The sequence below is a fragment of the Mirounga leonina genome, unplaced genomic scaffold (assembly GCF_011800145.1).
Source record: "Mirounga leonina isolate KUSES-001 unplaced genomic scaffold, KU_Mleo_1.0 Mir_92, whole genome shotgun sequence".
In the NCBI taxonomy this organism is placed as follows: domain Eukaryota; kingdom Metazoa; phylum Chordata; class Mammalia; order Carnivora; family Phocidae; genus Mirounga; species Mirounga leonina.
In genome coordinates, this window is record NW_023270852.1 from 11,434,224 (window position 1) to 11,451,988 (window position 17,765).

The 17,765-nt window shown below is 37.3% G+C and overlaps 1 protein-coding gene and 1 pseudogene across 1 annotated transcript; both read right to left on the minus strand.

Annotated features, from left to right (window-relative positions):
* Positions 1-5,714: 5,714 nt before the first annotated feature.
* On the minus strand, positions 5,715-6,626 carry LOC118004135 (annotated as a pseudogene).
* Positions 6,627-16,354: 9,728 nt separating this feature from the next.
* Positions 16,355-17,293, minus strand: LOC118004159 (olfactory receptor 52J3). Its single transcript, XM_034995348.1, has one exon. It carries the CDS (start codon positions 17,291-17,293, stop codon positions 16,355-16,357), a length of 939 nt encoding a protein of 312 aa, XP_034851239.1.
* Between the last annotated feature and the right edge of the window lie 472 nt (positions 17,294-17,765).

Sequence of the window (17,765 nt, forward strand, 5' to 3'; positions counted from 1 at the left end):
ACTGGGTATTTACCCCAAAGATACAAAAGTAGGGATCCGAAGGGCTACGTGCACCCCGATGTTTATAGCAGCAATGTCCACAATAGCCAAACTGTGGAAAGAGCCAAGATGTTCATCGACAGATGAATGGATAAAGAAGAAGTGGTATATATATACAATGGAATATTATGCAGCCATCAAAAGGAATGGGATCTTGCCATTTGCAACGATGTGGATGGAACTGGAGGGTATTATGTTGAGTGAAATAAGTCAAACAGAGAAAGACATGTATCATATGATCTCACTGATATGAGGAATTCTTAATTGCAGGAAACAAACTGAGGTTTGCTGGAGTGGGGGTGGGGTGGGAGGGATGGGGTGACTGGGTGATAGACACTGGGGAGGTTATGTGCTCTGGTAAGCGTTGTGAATTGTGCAAGACTGTTGAATCTCAGATCTGTACCTCTGAAACAAATAATGCAATATATGTTAAGAAAAAAAAGAAGAAGAAGGTAGCGGGAGGGGAAGAATGAAGCAGGGGCAATCGGAGGGGTAGACGAACCATGAGAGACGATGGACTCTGAAAAACAAACAGGGTTCTAGAGGGGAGGGGGGTGGGATGATGGGTTAGCCTGGTGGTGGGTATTGAGGAGGGCACGTTCTGCATGGAGCACTGGGTGTTATGCACAAACAAGGAATCATGGAACACTTCATCTAAAACTAATGATGTCATGTATGGAGATTAACATAAGAATAAAAAGAAAAGAAAAAGAAAAGAAAAGCAACCACTTCTGGAAGAGTCATATTCTATCGCATCATAGTAGTTAACCTTATTTTGGTGTAGATATATATAGATATAGATATATATATAGATATATATATAAATTGTTCTCTCTTTAAAATATTAGGATACAGTTTCTTCTAAGAGACCAAAATATATACTAAATCTCTAGTGTATGGCTTTGCTCTAGTCTGCCTGATCACATTGTCTCCTTTTTTTTTTTAATCCTCTTCTTTCTTTTTTCAACCAACTTCTTAACTTATCAATTCCTTTTTTAAAATCATTTATAATTTTCATCTTTACAGTCATATTCCATCCCTTCATCGTATTTACCCTTATTTTTGTACATATATAAGTTTTTCTTTCTTTAAAATTTTGGGAGGCACTTTTGTCTAACAGACCAAAATATGCCCAGAATCTAGTGTGTGGCACTGATCTATGCACCAGCCTGATCATCTTTGATCATATTCTGTTTTATTTGTATGTTTGTTTGTTTTTATCTTTTTCTTTTCTTTTTTTTTTTTTCTTTTTTCTTTCTTTCCCTTTCTTTTCCCCCGGTTTCATATCTCTTCTCATTTGTTTGGTGTATATTTTTCTGGGGTCATGTTTACACTGTTAGCATTTTGTTCTCTCATTATCTGTTCTCCTCATCAATACAGATATTAGTAAGATGTCAGAACTAGAGTTAAGAATGATGATTTTAAAGATACTAGCTGGGCTAGATAAAAGCATGGAAGATATTAGAGAAACCCTTTCTGGAGAAATAAAAGAACTAAAACCTAACCAGGTCAAAATCAAAAAGACTATTAATGAGGTGTAATCAAAAATGGAGGCTCTAACTGCTAGGATAAATGAGGCAGAAGAGAGAATTACTGATATAGAAGACCAAATGATGGAAAATAAAGAGAATGAGAAAAAGAGAGATAAACAACTCCTTGATCATGAGGGCAGAATTCAAGAGATAAGTGATACCATAAGACAAAACAATATTAGAATAATTGGGATCCCAGAAGAAGAAGAAAGACAGAGGGGGGCAGAAAGTATATTGGAGCAAATTATAGCAGAGAACTTCCCTAATTTAGGGAAGGAAACAGGCATCAAACTCCAGGAGGCACAGAGAACCCCCCTCAAAATCAATAAAGTAGGTCAACACCCCGACATCTAATAGTAAAACTTATGAGTCTCAGAGACAAAGAGAAAATCCTGAAAGCAGCTTGGGAGAAGAGATCTGTAAACTACAATGCTGGAAACATTAGATTGGCAACAGACTTATCCATAGAGACCTGGCAGGCCAGAAAGGACTGGCATGATATCTTCAGAGAACTAAATGAGAAAAATATGCAGCCAGCTAGGCTGTCAATGAAAATAGAAGGAGAGATAAAAAGCTTCCAGGACAAACAAAAACTAAAGGAATTTGCAAACACAAAACCAGCCCTACAAGAAATCTTGAAAGGGGTCCTCTAAGCAAAGAGAGCCCAAAAGTAACATCGACCAGAAAGGAACACAACAATATAAAGTAACAGTCACCTTACAGGCCATACAATGGCACTAAATTCCTATCTTTCAACAGTTATCCTGAATGCAAATAGGCTAAATGCCCCAATCAAAAGACACAGGCTATCAGACTGGATTAAAAAACAAGACCCATTGATATGCTGTCTGCAAGACCTCAATGTGAGACAGGAGTCCATCAAAATCCTCAAGGAGAACACAGGCAGCAACCTCTTTGACCTCAGCCGAAGCAACTTCTTCCTAGAAACATTGCCAAAGGCAAGGGAAGCAAGGGCAAAAATGAACTATTGGGACTTCATCAAGATAAAAAGCTTTTGCAAAGCAAAGGAAACAGTCAACAAAACCAAAAGACAACCGACAGAATGGGAGAAGATATTTGCAAATGACATATCAGATAAAGGGCTAGTATCCAAAATCTATAAAGAACTTATCAAACTCAACACCCAAAGAACAAAGAATCAATCAAGAAATGGGCAGAAGACATGAACAGACATTTTTTCAAAGAAGAGATCCAAATGGCCAACAGAACATGAAAAAGTGCTCAATATCGCTCGGCATCAGGGAAATCCAAATCAAAACCTCAATGAGATCCCACCTCACACCAGTCAGAATGGCCAAAATTAACAAGTCAGGAAACGACAGATGTTGGCGGGGATGCGGAGAAAGGGGAACCCTCATACACTGTTGGTGGGAATGCCAGCTGGTGCAGCCACTCAGAAAGAACAAATTTATACTTTTCTTATTCTTACTAAAATATTTGGCAGAAATGCTTGGACACTCAAAGCCTTGCCTTCTTTAAGCACTTGATTATAGAATAATAATATATGTTTTGTCACCACATTCTACATGCCACCAATGTCCCCTTTGCCAATAGCAGCAGAGGCCCTAATTTCCCTAAGGCTAATTAGGTAAGGAACTCATTCCAAATTCCATTCTTAAGAATTTGTTATGGAGGAAGCACTTCTGCTATCTATACTTATGTCAGTTAGGGTCAGAACTACTATGAGTATTAAGGAATAAAGAATTTATTATAGGAATTAGATACAATTGTGGGAGGAGCTAGGGGGGAAAAAAGATCCAAAAACAAATTTACTAACCAGATTAACCCTGCATGAAGGAGTTGGTATTTGCAGAAGATTAAGTACTCTCAGCTTATGGTATGGAATCATAAAGGAAGTGAGTATAGAAATTTAAGGAAGTTGGTTAGCTATTCCTGGCTACTGCCTCTGTGTTTGCAGTAAAATATCTGGTGGTGCATTTGTGATTCCTGTTGATAAGCAGGTCAGTAGCCATTGAGAGCTGTGTGGGGAGCTGTAGGATATGGAGAGAAATGAAAATCCTCTAGTATCCCTGTGTTTCTCTGTCACTGCCTGTAAACAACATTGAACAGAAAATAGTGGTTGTTGTTTCACATTTGCTCCCACAGCTTATGCATTTCTGATGTGACCAACTCTAAATTGGAAACTTACAAGGAAGAGAATTCTGGGAAACAAAGTGCTAACAAAGAAGTCATAGTAAGTTACACCAAGGCACATTTTATCATCTGTGCTTGTCCAAGTGAGGAGCATAATTAATTCTCAGTTAATACATTAAGGAATTAAAGACACCTCATTTAATTAATTGATAGTAAATGAACCAAATAGTAAATGAACTCAAAATTCCATCAGGGTATTTTTAAGTACAACAAAATGGCAGCATGTTATTTTATTTTTATACAAATTAGTTTAAAGAACAAAGGGAGAGTGAGAAAAGTATAGGAGGATAATCAACTTTAAAAGTTATTAAAATATATTATAATTTTGTAGTGATGAAAAACCTTGTGATATTGGTTCAAGAAGAGACAAATCAACTACATAAGTGAAAAGCAGACTCTTCTACAAATTGAAATTTAATATGAAGAAAGAATAAATGAAAATCAGTTCTGAAGTGATGAGTTATTAAGTCATTCATGTTATTAAACAGGTTAAAAATAGAAGCAGAAAGGTATTTCATTTCCTTATATCTCACCTCAAAATCAATTGCAGTTAGATTGGAATTAAAAGTAAAACTTAACACACACACACCCCAATAACAACATAGATGTTGGGATGTTGATATATAATAAAGCTATGCAGGGGCGCCTGGGTGGCTGAGATGGTTAAGCGTCTGCCTTCGGCTCAGGTCATGATCCCAGGGTCCTGGGATCGAGTCCCGCATCAGGCTCTCTGCTCCTTGGGAGCCTGCTTCTCCCTCTGCCTCTCTCTCTGTCTCTCATGAATAAATAAATAAAATCTTTAAAAAAAAAAAAAAAAAAAGCTATGCAGAAGCCCTAAGTCTGAAAGTGATAAAATCATGTGTTATAGGTAATATGATCAGCATTGATTTCATTTAAAAATTTAATCTGCCATATGAAAATAAGGTATTAAATATAAAGAGCTTATAGGGAAGTGTTAATATGTCAAGTGTAATCAAAAACTCATGCTATGTGACTTTTAAGAAGCTAGGCAGAAATTTGGAGAGGAGGCAAGGAAATCAGTAAATACCATAAAAATAAAGAAGAACATGACCTATTCAATCAGTAATCAACTATCTGACGATCCTACTTTTTCTAAGGGTAGAACCTTTAGAAATTTTTCAGATATGCACAAAAATGATTCATAAAGATGTCACAACATTAATTCTGAATTAAAAATAACTTAAATATTATATATTCAAATTATGAAAAGATAAAATGCAAACAAAAGATTCTAGTACATTTAAAAGGATACTATATCCCATATGTATCAACATAGACAGATCTCTAAATTTAATAGTAAGTCTGTGAAATGATACAGTGCATTATCATTTACATGAAATAAAAAATTATAATCCCAAACCCCATAGAAATTATTGAATGGAAAAAGATCAATTTAGACTCTAAGAGAAATGAAAAGCATATAGTGGTCATTCCTATCTCTGAGGATAAGACAAAACTGGAACTGGGTAGGGTAAGACTCATAGGTCATTTCAAATTAAATATCTTATGTATTTGATTAAGAATAACATCAAGGTAAATAAGCCACAGTAATAATAGTTTTTTTTTAATTCCATGTTGTGAAAACAAAGGCATTTGTTGTATGTTTCCTTGTCTTACTTTTGTTGAATGGAGGGAAAAGTAGGACTTAAAAATCGGAGGGAGAAAAAAGGCATTGCAAATGTAATGATGGGAATGGTCATTGCTTGGGCTGTTCACTCTCACACAGAGTGAAATAATGCAAACAGTTCTTGCTTCCAAAGAATTAGTCCTTGAACTTGAAATATTTTGAAGAATCATAGAATCAATAATGGGCAAAGATCAAATGCTCTGGAATATAATTTGGCAACACTAAATTTAGAGAAAATTCTCTGAAAAGAGCCCACATTTTCCTTGCTAGGTCAAAATGCTTGGTAAAAAAGGCAAGAGTGCCTACTTTTTAGCAAAGACTCAGAGCACTCGCTCCCAAATCTGTTTGGTCCTTACACCATAAATGATGGGGTTGAGTGAAGGTGGGATAACCAAATAGAGGTTGGCAACAAGAATGTGAATGTAACGTGGTATGTTGTGTCCAAATCTGTGAGTGAGGAAGGAGAACACTGAGGGGATATAGAAAACACCAACATGAGAGCCACATGTGCTGAGCGCTTTTAGCCGAGCATCCTGTGATGGGAGGTGGAAGACAGCTCGCAGAATGTAGACGTAGGAGATGCCAATAAGGACCAGGTTCAGGACAAAAAAGGAAACCACAAAGAGCCCATAGATGGCATTGATATGGATGTTTCCACAGGAAAGTTTGCAATGCCCATGTGCTCACAGTAAGAATGAGCTATTATGTGAGCCTGACAAAAGGGTAGGCAGTAGATGTGATAGACCACGGGAAGTGTAAACAGAACTGGACGAACCACAGTGCACATGCTGATGCCCACCAGCACCCGGGATGTCAAGATGGTCGTATAGTGGAGTGGAGCACAGATGGCCACATAGCGGTCAAAGGCCATGGCCACCAGGACCTCGGCCTCCATGCCAGTGAAGGCATGGATCAAAACATCTGGGTCACACAAGCCCCAAAGTTAATTTCATGAGCATTAAACCAGAAGATACCCAGCATGCGGGGAACAGAGGTTGTGGAAAGGGCCAAATCGATAGTTGAAAGGAGGGCCAGAAAGTAGAACATGGGCTCCTTCTGCAGGCTCTGCTCCATCTTGATGACCAGCAAAACTGTGTGGCATTGCCAAGTAAGGCCACAAGGTAAACAGAGCAGAAAGGCAGGGAGATCCAGGCATGAGCCCCTTCCACACCGGGGATTCCAACGAGGAAGAATGTGGCTGGGTGAAAAACACTCCTGTTGGGATAAAACATCCTTCCAAATGACAAAGAAGGGGATGTCATTCCTAGAAGGAGGGGGAAAAAGTTTGAAGGTGGTCATGAAAATGACTGTCTTGGTGCTTCAAAATATAGTGAAAATGAAAAAGGTTGCTATTTGAAAGGGCTTGTTAATGTATTTTTTTTTTAATGATAAGCCAAGCCATACTCATTTGAATGGGCCAGTCTCAAAAATTTAATCCTCTTTTTTTTAACCTACAAGGTTTATCAACAAGCCAATGGCAAAACTATAAGACACAGAACTTGCTATTAAATATGGAATAGTTTGTATGCCCTGTACCTTTTGTAAAGCTCCTGTCTGAAGAGAGGTACGCAAAAAATCAAGGATGCACACATGGAAATGCAGATATAATATAATCCAAAAGGTGACAGGCCAGCTAGAAAGCAAAGTGACAGGCACAGACGTACAAGACGCTTCCATAATTAGGAAATGCATAAATTATCAAATGACTCATTCATCACTTATTGACGTAGAGAAAATGCCAAGATCCAGCCAAATACCCTGTCAAAGAGAAACAGAATATCAGAAGTACACACTGTCCCAAACAAAAGCACAGATACTCTGGGATGCCTGCAGAGGAGCATACACAGGCTGGGTCATGTACTTCTATACTTGAAACATCCCAGAAGGAAAGATAATGATAAACCTTGTGTGTATTTTTGTTCATGTCTCTATTTTCCCAAGACCAACCCATTTCTTAACCCACTGCATTTTAGAGTGTTAAGGGAATGGTGGTTTCTAGCAGTATTTGAAAGCATCTTCATTTACTCTCCATGCCACATCAGTTCCTCTGGGAAAACCTGCTAATTTTACGACTGTTACAGAACAAGCATGTACTGCATTCACCCCTTCTGCCTGATTAACTGGGAAATTGGGTAAAAGACTGCCTACAAGGCTTCAGGTGGCACAGACCTGTGAGGAAGGCATTTTGAGCTGCACAAAATGGTCTGGAGTAACAAAGTCTGTACAGAACTGCTTTCTGTACTTATCTAAAGTGCATAGAGAAGGTGGCTTTTGCAATGCCTTCAAAACGATTAAGAAGCACCTCGTCACTCATAAGCTCAAATAATGAAATAAAGGGACATTCCCTGGGTCTCCACCTTGAGACAGAGTGGTTCAAGATCAGGGTACAGTAGCACAAACTCGTTTTATCTTTTATATAGCTCCATATTTCTTTGGGAAGCATACCAAGGTAAAATAAAATAAATGTTATATCCATTCTAAGATTAGATGTGTGTGTATGTGTGTGTTTGTGGGGGTGGGGGGGAAGAGAGAGAAGAGCTGTATTTTGCAATGCCTCCCTTATTCGTGTTTTTTTGAGAACTGAAACTCCAGGTAACAGCCATTGCCCAGTAGCAGGATGCTGGCCAGGAACAAGCCTTCTAACATCCTGATGCCTACCTTGGGTATCTCACTGGAAATAAACTCTCAGTAACATAGCACTGTTCACCTCAGGTTTTCACTGTGCTTCGGAAGTCCATTTCATTCATTCCCTATAACCCATAGCAGAACCAGAAATGATATTTTATCGACCAACTATATAATCTTTCTGTAGATGGATTTTAAATGCCTTGGATCTTCTAGATATTTTTATTGTTGTTGTGGTTTTTTTTAAGATTTTATTTATTTGGCAGAGAGAGACAGAGCAAGAGAGGGAACACAAGCAGGGGGAGTGGGAGAGGGAGAAGCAGGCTTCCAGCAGAGCAGGGAGCCCGATGCGGGGCTCGATCCCAGGACCCTGAGATCATGACCTGAGCCGAAGGCAGACGCTTAACGACTGAGCCACCCAGGTGCCCCCTAGATATTTTTAAAGATACCCAATATCCACTTAAAAGTTTCAAGGTTAAACTTAAAACATTAAAAAAAAAAAAACTACAATGAAAAAAATTAAAGTTTTCAGTAAAAAAATACATGTTGCAAGGTTTTTCCCCCATTAGATTCAGAAATTGGACCACATGATGAATATCCTATCATATCCTATTATAGCATATCAGGCCAGCAGTTCTCAGCCACCTTTGACCATCTCCCTTTCATTTGACTGTAGTATATACCGAAATCAAAACAAAATTCATCTTTGATGCTTCATTCCTCCACAAGAATAGAGATGCAAAGAAAATCTCAAGCAGCACAGCTGTGTGCTTTTTAAAAAATATATAGTCCAAGGAGAGTCATTTTATACTAAGGCTTTAGCTGCTTGTAACATTAGAAAAATGGGTTAACTCAGTTTTCTAGTATAAATTGTGCCCTAGGATCAAATCCTCTGAGATTGCTGGCAAAACTCCTAGACTATGATTTAGAGAAACAGAAGCCTAAGAAAAAGTGACATGGATAAGAATTTATACAGAGAAAACTACAAATGTGAGGCAAAAACACAAATATTATCATTTCTATATGATATAAAGATAGTTACATCCTATCTCCAAGTTATATTTTGCAGCCTAATTCTATGGATTGTTGTTTCCTAGATAAAAACGTACTTAATCCATATTCTAAGCTCAAAAATAATAACCTGGAATAGGAGACCCCATTTTCTTTTTTTTAAAATTTTTTATTGTTATGTTAATCACCATACATTACATCATTAGTTTTGATGTAGTGTTCCATGATTCATTGTTTGTGTATAACACCCAGTGCTCCATGCAGAACTTGCCCTCTTTAATACCCATCACCAGGCTAACCAATACTCCCACCCCCCTCCCCTCTAGAACCCTCAGTTTGTTTTTCAGAGTCCATCATAGGAGACCCCATTTTCAACCTGAGTACTCACTATCTCCCTGCACTGACCTTACAATGTGCTCTAGGTTCATTGAATGCTTAGCTATGGGGGGATTGACATCTGTGAGTTTTTGGTCCCACTGTCCTTTGTCCATGACTGATCTTCTCAGTCTTCTCCCTTGACAATTTTTCATATCTATGTCACAGAGGCCATAGAGAGAAGTGGTGAAAATATCCAATCCTAGAGTTGGTCTGATTCAGTTCAGATACTGGATTTCCCACTCACATGATTTGGAAGAGTTTGTATTGTGTTATGAGATATTAATTCCTCTTTACACATAGAGTTCACCAGGGAACATATGTGGACCTAGGATTTTCCTTATAGAAGGTATTTGATTACTAATTCAACTACAAATGTCTATTCAAATTTTGTTTTCCATCTTGAGTTACCTATAAAGACATTTTTAAATAAACAAAAACTAACAGACTTCATTGCCAGCCAACCTGCACAACAAGAAATGCTGAAGGATTGCTACAGGCTAATGGAAAATGGCAGAAGCTTTTAAATGGCTGTAAATGAAAAAATGAGGATCATTGGAAATGTTGAATAATTATATTATCTACTTCAAGTATCAAATGAGCTTTATGCACAAAAATTTTTATTATACTGTCTTGAATGATTGCAAAAACAAAGTAAGTACTTAAATGGACAGAAGGGTGTATTGTCTCAAAGATACTATACTTCCATTAAAATTAAAGTGCATTAGGAATCTACACATAATGTATACACTTTTATTTACAGATGTACATGAAACATAGAAAATAATATATGATAATTTCAATGAACAAGTCAAAAATACAAAACAACATATTTTGAAATAGCAAAACAATGTCAAAATGTTTGGAGGTCATTGTAATACAGATAATATTATTGCCTCTCATTCTAATTTATGGAGTTTAAAATGTTTAAGTAATGACCATACAACAATTTAACAATGAAAACTATCATAAATGAATATTAACTGAAATAAATGACTCCACTCAGACCTATTGTCAATAGGATATACTAAAAAAATTGGTTTCCCAAGCTTTTAAAAAATAATGTGACAGTTTCTTCTGTCAAGATGGCAGTCTATGTAGCTATTGTCATTCCCCCCAGAAAGCTTTAGATATATTAAAATTGATGTTAAAATTAAGTGATTTATATATATACCTTCAAGATCAACAGAAACAGTTATTAAAGGACAAGAGTGAGCAGCCTAACGTATATCTACAAACACAAGGGGTAGTTAGATTTCAAAGACAGGGAAGGGATGTGAAAGTTTCTGTCTTGAGGTTTTCAGAAAAGCCAGAGGCAAAAAGGAACAAAAGGCAAATTCCTAAAGAATTAGGTAGAGTTTCACAGTAGAGTTTTCACCACACAAAACTCCTACCCTGTTGGATTTTATAGTGGATGCTACAGTGTGTCATCTATATCCCCCTTTCAGATCTGAAGTTCTCAATCATCGAACTACTGAGAATGTGGCCCTCTTTGCTTTTTCTCTTGCCTAACGGACCTTCCTCACCTAAGGTCAAATCCCCCTCCCGGAGAGTCCCCATAATGTCTGGTTGATGAAGGAACATAAAGCTTACCTGATTCACCCCAATAGGGCAACTATGAAGGGCCGCTCCAGCTCCAGACGCTCCTGTATAAACATCTGGCTGACACTTTTGTTGCCATTTCATTACAAATCATTTTCTCCCTCTTTCTTCATCCACCTCTCCAGGTGCTGATCTTGGGAGTAAAGCTGTATTAGTTTTCTAATGCCACTGTGATAAATTACCAGAAATATAGTACCTTAAATCAACAAAATTTATTACTTTGCAGTTCAGTTTGTTAGAAAGCTGATGCATATCTCACTGAGCTAAAATCAAGTTTTCAGCAGGTCGGCGTGCCTTTCTGGAGACACCAGGGGAGAACATATTTTGTTACCTTTTCCAGCTTCTGTAAGCTGCCCACATTCCTTAACTTATGCTCTTTTCTCCATTTCTAGAGCCAGGAATGAAGGCTTAAGTCCTACACATATTATATTGCTCTTACTTTGCTTTAAATGTGTAAATGCACCCCAGTGTTCATAGCAGCATTATCAACCATAGCCAAATTATGGAAAGAGTCCAAATACCCTTTGACTGATGAATGGATAAAGAAATGTGGTACATATATACAATGGAATATTACTCAGCCATCAAAAAGGATGAAATCTTGCCATTTGCAATGACGTGAATGGAGCTACAGAGTATAATGCTAAGCAAAATAAGTCAGTCAGAGAAAGACAAATACCATATGATTTCACTCATATGTGGAATTTAAGATATGTAACAGATGAACATAGGGGGAAAAAGAAAGAGAGATGAACCATAAAACAGACTATTAACTATAGAGAACAAACTGAGGGTTGCTGGAGGGGAGGTGGGTGAGGGGATGGGTTAAATGGATGATGGGGATTAAGGAGAGCACTTGTGATGAACATGGGTGATGTATGGAAGTGTTGAATCACTAAAACCTACACCTGAAACTGATATTACCCTGGGTGTCAAATAACTAGAATTTAAATAATAACTTGTAGAAAAATAAATGTGTAAATAGTAACACAATTGGGTCATCACATCCTTCTCTGACTCTTTCTTCTGTTTCTATTATTGTCCACTTTCAAGGACCCGTGATTATATTGGCTCTACCTGGATAGTCCAGGACACTCTCCCTATCATGAACAACTTTAATCCTGTGTGCAACTTTAGTTCCTCTTTGCCATTAAACTTAACATATTCACAAATTCTGAAGATTAGGATGAGAACATCTTTAAGGGGGCATTATTCTGCCTCCATGCAAATCTCCATCTCAGGATGTGCTTTCTAAGAAACCCAACCTGCAAACAGTACTTAGCCAGGGTCTTTGAAGAGCCTACCAAGAGATCACAATGGCAAAGAAAACTTCACAGTAAATAGTCACCAAATGCCCAAGGATTATTAACAACATTTAAAAAAAAAAAGAGCTAACAATATAGTAAGAAACTGTGTGAAACAGAATTAAAAATAAACCACTTCAGGGTTTTAAAGTACATGTAGTTAGAAGCCTTAAAGAGATGAGAAAGAGAGAGAGAGAGAATTACAATCATGAAGAAAGCACAGGGGTTTTTTATTAAAAGGATCTCATATATGGAATATAAGAAACAGTGCAGAGGACCATAAGGGAAGGTAGGGAAAACTGAATGGGAAGTCACCACAGAGGGAGACAAACCTCTTAGCTATGGGAAACAAATTGAGGGTTGCTGAAGGGGAGGCGGGTGGGGGGATTGGGTAATTGGGTGATGGGCATTAAGGAGTGCACATGATGTGATGAGCACTGGGTGTTATATAAAACTGACGAATTGTTGAACACTACATCTGAAACTAATGATGTACTATCTTTTGGCTAATAGAATTTAAATTTTTAAAAAAGCATCAAACATAAAAAATTTAAGTGTTGAAATAATTATATTAAATTAATTATATTAATAATTATATTAAGTGTTGAAATAATTATATTATAGACTAAAGAATAGACTGGAAACTGCTGAAAATAAAAATCTGGGGCTTTAAGAGTAGTCAGATGTATTTTAGGACTATAGTAAAATAAATAAATAAATGATGGAAGGAAAGAAAAGTTAAAATACATGGAATAAAAATAGGATGTTCCAACTTTATTTTTAAGTATTCCAAAAGAATATGGTGGGAAGTGGGGAAGGAAATATTAAAGAAATAAAGTTTGAAAAGTAATAGATATAGAAATAGCTAGAAGTAATAGATATATGGTATATATCATGTAAGAAAATAAGGACTGACTGAATACTGAACATGACTTTTTAAAAAATTTATAAATCTAGACTTATAATGAAATTTCACAACATTGAAATAAAGATGAATCCAAAAAAAAGAAAAAATCCTTTCAAAAGAGTGGAAAAATGATGAGCATATGTTCCATTAATAACATTAGTTGCAAGAAAACAAAAAAGTTGAACGATGAATTCAGAAAAGTGATGGAATAGAACTTGGTTCCAAAATTCTATAAATTTTTTATTTATTATTCAAATATGAGAGCAGATAAGGACATATTTAGACATAAAATATAATTAAATATTACCAGATAAAGTGAGGTTGTGGCTAGTGGGAAAAATAGATATTCTCCAAAAAAGACTGTGAATCCTAGAGCAAGAAAATATTCATGAAGATTTACTGCAGAAAGAAATCATTAAAAATATATATGATCAGACAGACGAATGGATAAAGAAGATGTGGTATATATATACAATGGAATATTATGCAGCCATCAAAAGGAATGAGATCTTGCCATTTGCAACGACGTGGATGGAACTGGAGGGTATTATGTTGAGTGAAATAAGTCAAAAAGAGAAAGACATGTATCATATGATCTCACTGATATGAGGAATTCTTAATCGCAGGAAACAAACTGACTGTTGTTGGAGTAGGGGGTGGGGTGGGAGGGATGGGGTGACTGGGTGATAGACACGGGGGAGGGTATGTGCTCTGGTAAGCGCTGTGAATTGTGCAAGACTGTTGAATCTCAGATCTGTACCTCTGAAACAAATAATGCAATATATGTTAAGAAAAAAAAAAAAGAAGAAGAAGAAGAAGAGGGTAGCGGGAGGGGAAGAGTGAAGCGGGGGAGATCAGAGGGGTAGACGAACCATGAGAGACGATGGACTCTGAAAAACAAACGGGGTTCTAGAGGGGAGGGGGGTGGGAGGATGGGTTAGCCTGGTGGTGGGTATTGAGGAGGGCACGTTCTGCATGGAGCACTGGGTGTTGTGCACAAACAATGAATCATGGAACACTTCGTCTAAAACTAATGATGTAATGTATGGGGATTAACATAAGAATAAAAATAAATAAATAAATAAATAAAAATATATATGATCAAATATAAATGGCCATTTAAGATTTTTTAAGCCTGGAAACACAGATCCAGATAATTCCAAAATGAGAGATATTGATGTACAAGAACATGACAAGGCAAAAGAGGGATAAAATTTTTGTTTTGTTCAGAGAAGGGTAGTTACAAATTACTATAAATAGAAAACTAATATTTGACTAATGCTAGGAAACAAAGTTCAAGAAGCAAGAGAGACAAAAGGAGAGTTTTGAAAAATGTGAAATTTTTAAGAAGTGATCAAAAACAATGATGAAGTCAGAAATATATTCTTATTGATTACAATTCTGCTACTCAATAATTTTACTGCAAATTATAAAACCTGAATGAACTATCTTAAAATGCACCAAGAAATAAATGCAAGGAAAGGCAGGACACTTTCTAATTAAAAAATAATAATAATATGAATATCTATTAAGAGATGAATACATAAGTAAAATCAAATGTTATAAAACAAAATATTAAATATTTAATCTATATAAATTAGTAACAAATGACCTAACTAAAACACTGTGACTGGTTATAAAATTAAGAATTTCTGTACTGTGTGTCAGAAAAACAAATGATACATTTTGCCTCTGGAAAAATTGGAGAAAATTTGTGTTGGAGCAGTGTTGAAAGTAATTTCCACCTTAATTCTGTATATATTTTTATTAAGCATCACAGTTGAGATGAGTGCAATGTTGAAGGTCATTAATTCATGAGTTGTAGGAACAAAGTTCTGCAGCATACATTTACTTTAGTTTCTTTTGTAAATAGTCTGTAAAAGAGAATTTTTTTTTAATGTAAAGCAATATAACAAGTTTGATGATGCGAAAGGTCATTGCTTGGTCTTTGGGAAATATTATTATTGAATCAACTGAAGGCCCTCAGCAGTATCAAAAAAAGGTGACTATTCATAGATTGGTTTGAGAGCTTGTACATTAAAGTCAGTGGAGGAACTGGAGATAGATCATGGGTCTAGGATGACAGTTCTATTTGGGGATGGAGTATTTCAGGGTCAAATGTAGATTGAGAGTACAAAAGTGAATAAAATGATAAGCAAAGGTCATCATGCATCACATAGAGAGAAATACTATACATAATTCAATTATAAGACTACACTTGTCTTTATGGGCCTGACTACAGAAAGACAGTCAGGGATATGGTACTGTTGAGGGATGCTTGGTTGGCTTACTTGGTTAAGTGTTGACTCTTGATTTCAGCTGAGGTCATGATCCCAGGGTCCTGAGATCAAGTCCTGCATCAGGCTCTGTGCTCAGTGGGGAGTCTGCTTGAGATTCTCTCTCTCCCTCTGCCCCTACCCCCCTCTGCTCTCTCTCTCACAAATAAATAAATAAACCTAAAAATAAAAAAGAAAAGAAATTGTATGTTTGTTTTGGCTATAATTTCACTGAACACTGAATCTTACATGTTTGGCAGAACATTCCACTTCAAGCTACAGATTCAGCAGTGATTTTTTTTGAGCCTATGAACTTGGCTTTTTTAAAGAACATAACACAATGCAAGCTCCAGAAGGTCAGACATTTTGTGTTAGCTTGGTTCATGGATATATCCCCAGCAATTAGAATGATCTAAGATATAAAACAAACACAAAATGAATGTAAATTAAAGGAATAATAAAATGAATGCATGAATGAATGGACAAACCAACCAACACATGAAGTAGGATACAGGGTTAAATTTCCAGTACCACATTCCTCTAATTACAGAATGCAAAAAACCCAGTATAATATGTCCTTTACCCAGAAAAAGAGCAGCTTTATCCTATGAAGGACTCTGCATGAAGACACACAGACAAAGGCCCCACAGCTCCTTCCAAGTTAGCCCATTAGCTTTTGAACTTGAGATCCATGAAGTTTCCACAAACTTGAAAATCCATTAGTCAGCAGCCAGGAATAAATCAACTTCTATCTCAACCTGGCAGCAATAGATTACGACTAGAAGATGTTTGTTAAAGCAAGAACACACACGTCTTTCTAGATGGATCAAAATCCTCAGTAAAAGAAAGTGTCATGAGTCTTATTTTTTGATAAAGACACGGAGCACTCGTTCCCAAATTTGTTTGGTCCTTACACCATAAATGATGGGGTTGAGTGAAGGTGGGATAACCAAATAGAGGTTGGCAACAAGAATGTGAATGTAACGTGGTATGTTGTGTCCAAATCTGTGAGTGAGGAAGGAGAACACTGAGGGGATATAGAAAACACAGATGACCCCAACATGAGAGCCACATGTGCTGAGCGCTTTTAGCCGAGCATCCTGTGATGGGAGGCGGAAGACAGCTCGCAGAATGTAGACGTAGGAGATGCCAATAAGGACCAGGTTCAGGACAAAAAAGGAAACCACAAAGAGCCCATAGATGGCATTGATATGGATGTTTCCACAGGAAAGTTTTGCAATGCCCATGTGCTCACAGTAAGAATGAGCTATTATGTGAGCCTGACAAAAGGGTAAGCGGTAGATGAGATAGACCATGGGAAGTGTAAGCACAACTGGACGAACCACAGTGCACATGCTGATGCCCACCAGCACCCGGGATGTCAAGATGGTCGTATAGTGGAGTGGAGCACAGATGGCCACATAGCGGTCAAAGGCCATGGCCAACAAGACCTCGGCCTCCATACCAGTAAAAGTATGGATCAAAAACATCTGGGCCACACAAGCCCCAAAGTTAATTTCATGAGCATTAAACCAGAAGATACCCAGCATGCGGGGAACAGAGGTTGTGGAAAGGGCCAAATCGATAGTTGAAAGGAGGGCCAGAAAGTAGAACATGGGCTCCTTCTGCAGGCTCTGCTCCATCTTGATGACCAGCAAAAGTGTGGCATTGCCCAGTAAGGCCACAAGGTAAACAGAGCAGAAAGGCAGGGAGATCCAGGCATGAGCCCCTTCCAGACCAGGGATTCCAACGAGGAAGAATGTGGCTGGGTGAAAAATACTTCTGTTCTGGTATATCATCCTGTCACTGGTCAAAGGAGGTAAAGCTGTTCCTCTTCTAGGGGAAAAATGAGAGAAAGCAAGATGGAGAGATCAGAAGAGAGATCAGAGGGTAAAGGTGATGACAGGTCAATTGCTAGCTCAGTGTTTCAGCATAGAGTTGATGTCATGCTTAATACATAGTAAGTGTGCTACTGAAGGACATATATGAGATATCTCACAGCCATTTGATAAGGCAGGTCAAGGTCATATTCAGAGTTTCCACCCTGCCTACTGATTGAGTTCTAATCCCAAACATGTAGGCTTGCAGCAAGCTCAGTGAAGATTTCTAATAATTAGAGCTCATTATTCACTGAAGGAGAGATGAGGTCAAGTTAATACACTACAGAGTCAGTCAAAAATGCCTTTAAGCAAAAAAAAAAGACAAAGAGAAAGAACGAAAGAAAGAAAGAAGAAAGAAAGAAGAAAGGAAAGAAGAAAGAAAGAAAGAAAG